The sequence below is a fragment of the Scyliorhinus canicula genome, chromosome 2 (genome assembly GCF_902713615.1).
Source record: "Scyliorhinus canicula chromosome 2, sScyCan1.1, whole genome shotgun sequence".
NCBI lineage: Eukaryota > Metazoa > Chordata > Chondrichthyes > Carcharhiniformes > Scyliorhinidae > Scyliorhinus > Scyliorhinus canicula.
In genome coordinates this window covers 213,940,435-213,944,287 of record NC_052147.1, presented here as the reverse complement: position 1 = coordinate 213,944,287, position 3,853 = coordinate 213,940,435, and the positions used below count along the sequence as shown (strand labels likewise).

The following is a 3,853-nucleotide window of genomic DNA, read 5'->3' as shown; positions in this document are numbered from 1 at the left end:
GTGTACATGGTGTACTATTAATGTAAGCTATGTCAACTTGTAATGGAAGAGCTTGCGACGAATATCCGTTTCTACGGGTTCGGCTTTAATTGGGGAATAATAATTGGCGCAATCTATTTCCTTCTTTTAACAGTCGCCGCACCGATTGTGAAGAGAAACTGAAGGGAATGTTTTTAAAGAGACTTGTTTTGCAACAGGAACGACCCAGCTGGATGGTCTCAGGCACAAAAAAAAGCTAATTCTTCCCGCCATCCTCCCTCTGATGAAAGACAATTACTAAAAAGGCAGAAAATAAACATGAGCGATTTCATGCTGCTCTCCTCCCCCGTGACTTGTTCCAATCCGCTGCCAATCTCCACCTCCAGCACCCACCCCCCTGCGTTCCGCAGATCGCTGCGCCCAGGATAGGGGTGCAACCGAGACGGAATGACCCCTCTCCCGGAATGGTTTCACCCAAACAGGTATAACTATGAGAGCGGATCAAACGCGGTTCCTCACTGCCTTCCACTTGGGACGAGCAAACAGTGAAAGTGCAAGGAGAGCGCCAGTGGGCGAATGAATGAGGAGGTGGTGAGTGATTGCTGACCTTTCCGAGCTGTCAGCAAAGAGTCGGGGAGGGGAGATCACAAACTTTCCCCACATTTGGATCGAGCCATTGCCGAATGCGCTGGCCCCAGCCACCTGTTCCATCATAACTTCGGGCTCGGCAGCCAAGAAGCGGCAGCAATGAACTGGACGCTGCTGAATGAGACGGGGAGCGCGATGTTCTTGAACCGCACCGCTTCTCTCGAGTCCATGATCAGATGCTGCAACGACAACTATTCCTCGATTGTGACAGACGATGGTTCCGTGCTGACCGCTCCGGATGAGAGAAATCTCTACATCATGAGGGTGGTCCAGATCGCTGTGATGTGTGTCCTGTCGCTCACTGTGGTCTTCGGGATATTTTTCCTCGGCTGCAATTTGCTCATTAAGTCCGAGGGGATGGTGAACTTTCTGGTGAAGGACAGGAGATCTTCCAAGGAGGTGGAGGCGGTTATTGTTGGTCCCTATTAGCAGCCAGCACCAAAAGTCATGGCAACGCCTCCGATTCCTGAGCAGGGCTTTGCCATTAACTCTATAGAACACAACCGTCTTTTTTTTAAACAAAGAAACTGGGAAATGGGAAGACTGATTCTTACTGGGGAGGAGACATATCCCGCACCCGTCCCAGAGAAATGGAGGGACTTTTAGTGCAAATCAGTATTTTAGACAGAAGGAAGGAGGAAAGCAAGATGTTAAGATTGCGAAATCGTGTTGTCTGGTTCACTCTGGACTTGGAAACGTGGCGGTGAAATATTGAATCCTGTGACGGTGATGACTTAGACATTGACTAAATTAAACCCTGTCTTGAAGAGATTTGCCAATTCCTTTCCGTGGCCAAAGCAGATTAACTGAAGAATGTATCGGAATCATTGCACAAGTCCAACAGGAACCGATCAAAACTTGCGTCATGGAACGACTTTCCCGACTGTTGGGCTGTAAATATCACTGCTGCTTTATTGCTCCCTTTGATTTGTTTTCTGAAATATTTATCCTTATTTCAAATCCGTTGTACATCTCGACGTCCTTCGCTTACAATGTTCCTGCAAAACATTTCTGTAGTTCCCGCCCGCCCGGGAAGCGTGCGGATGTCAAAAGTGTATTTTTAATCTTATTTGTATAAAATGCAATTGAATACAAAACTTATATTTAAGAAGGGCAGATTGTGTTCACAGTCACTGAGCCTTTAATACTGATTTACCGCACGGGTACCAAACGTGTTTATGACAAATCAATTCTTGTTTTGTATTTCGAAATATTATTAAAATGTACACCTTTTGTTCTTTGGTTTAATATTCATATAAATAACGAGACATATTAATTTAATTAGAGTCTTTTTATTGATCCTGACGGTTCTCAGTGCTAATCGCTCGCTTGTCGAGAAACTAAGCGAAAGTTAATCACCCCCTCCCCAACTGGAATAAAACTGCTCTTGAACATGGAATGAAGCCGTGGTCGAGATGGGAAATCAAAGTCTTCACTCAGTTGCTAGCTGAGTTTCTTTGCTGCTGGATCTACGTCAGTCAGTTTGGAAATGAGAGCCGGTTTTAACAGTAAAAATGTGTTCACACTCGCCTCCACTTAAACCCATAAATACATGGAATGGTATGGGACAGCGGGGTACCTACATTTCCTAGAACTGGACTCTCACCCTTAACGTTATTAACTTGCAGGCAGTATGTGTACAATCTCGACCTCAGCGAAAGTATTTTAGTTCCGGTCTTCCGGCATCTGTTGCTGTTTATTTTTCAAGCGTGGCTTATTACTGCGTGCGGGGTGAGGAGATTTTTTATAGCTTCCAGAGAAATATGAGCAATTAGCAATATCTATATTGCTCTTTCGGTGTGTGTTTATGGCAGCTTTGGGGATGCAAATGTGCATGCATATATAGATGGCATGGAGCTATTGGGTTTATGTGAATTATATATACACCGTTCACTAATGATTAACTTTTGCATATAAGGGAGAAACTTCACTGTGTACACAGTGGCAGGCACAAATGGAAACTAAACCAAAGTTGTCACCAGGTCATTCAGATGCCATCTAGCAGTATCGCACTGCCATAGGGAACAATTGACCGCATTAAGATTCCTACCGGAATTTAACCGGGATCTTTCCATATTTTAATTGGTGTGGGCCGGAAGGTTTTTTTTTAAATTGGTGAAATCGATTTAAATGCTGCTGTCCAAATGGGGTGATTGGGTAAATTAAATGTTGGTCTGCCTTGGGTTATTTTGGAGCAGTTGTATTGTCTGTTTAATACAGGAAAGTTTAGGATTCTTTGCAAGTTGACAATGTAGCACTTTCCTGGGTGGAAACTTTGTTAAATGGCTTTTCCTTGAGAGACCGGATGATCTCAAGGACATCGGAACGCAAATGATAGCAGGAGGCTGATGTCACCCCATTCAGCTAGTGGGAATTAGTACTGACTGAAAACCCATTCCACTCCCACCGATCATTAGGTCACATATGAATCAAAACAATAACGATTCAGTGTATAATAGCGGTAATACTATACCCCTGAAGAGGTACAGAAGGCGCACAGGCCTGCCTATTCCGGTGACAATGCTCCGAGAACAATGCTCCTAATGTCCAAACCGGTGTTTATTTCGCCATCACTGTCTTGAAAGATTCATGAGTCATTTCACTTATTCGCTGTCTATATCAGTTCGCAGTGCACAACTTGACTGCAAGTTCGAAGTACAGTAACATTCCCAAACTAGATTTTCTTTTACTGAGTGAGATGTTTCATAACGAGATCGGCCGTAAATTTAGTTGGAAATACCAAAATCGTTAGTTCACCCTATAATCCACGGGATTACTTTCCGAACAAGCAGGCTGAGCATCCACATGATAACTGCGATTCTTCACTTTGTTGGCGGCTCGGCGGGGGTGATGGGGATGGATTGGGGGGTTGCGCCTGACAGCTATAGACACTGATGGGTAAATGTGGCCTCTACCCCACTTATTGCCGAACAAAATAGTATTTACCATGCTTTCAATTTTTGATGCCAATAAAATAGTATTGATTTCTTAGCTAGTTTCATACATGACGATGATTAGGTATGAGAAGAAGTTCATACTTAACCAAGGACTCTCATTCCTTCTCGTTTATGACCTGGAAAAATATTTTGGTCAGATTTTTCTGCGGACGATATTGGAAATTAGCGACCCACACTGTTAACCTACCATTGGATATAAATGGTCAAAAACAGTTTCAATTACTTTATAACAATCATCTGAATGGCAAAATGCGACGACTGATACTTTA

General features: G+C 43.6%; 1 protein-coding gene across 1 annotated transcript; it reads left to right on the top strand.

Annotated features, from left to right (window-relative positions):
- The first annotated feature begins 450 nt into the window (after positions 1-450).
- rprma (reprimo, TP53 dependent G2 arrest mediator candidate a) lies at positions 451-1,903 on the top strand. Its single transcript, XM_038789556.1, has one exon. The coding sequence runs from the start codon at positions 727-729 to the stop codon at positions 1,054-1,056; it is 330 nt and encodes a 109-aa protein (XP_038645484.1). The 5' UTR covers positions 451-726; the 3' UTR covers positions 1,057-1,903.
- Positions 1,904-3,853: the final 1,950 nt, after the last annotated feature.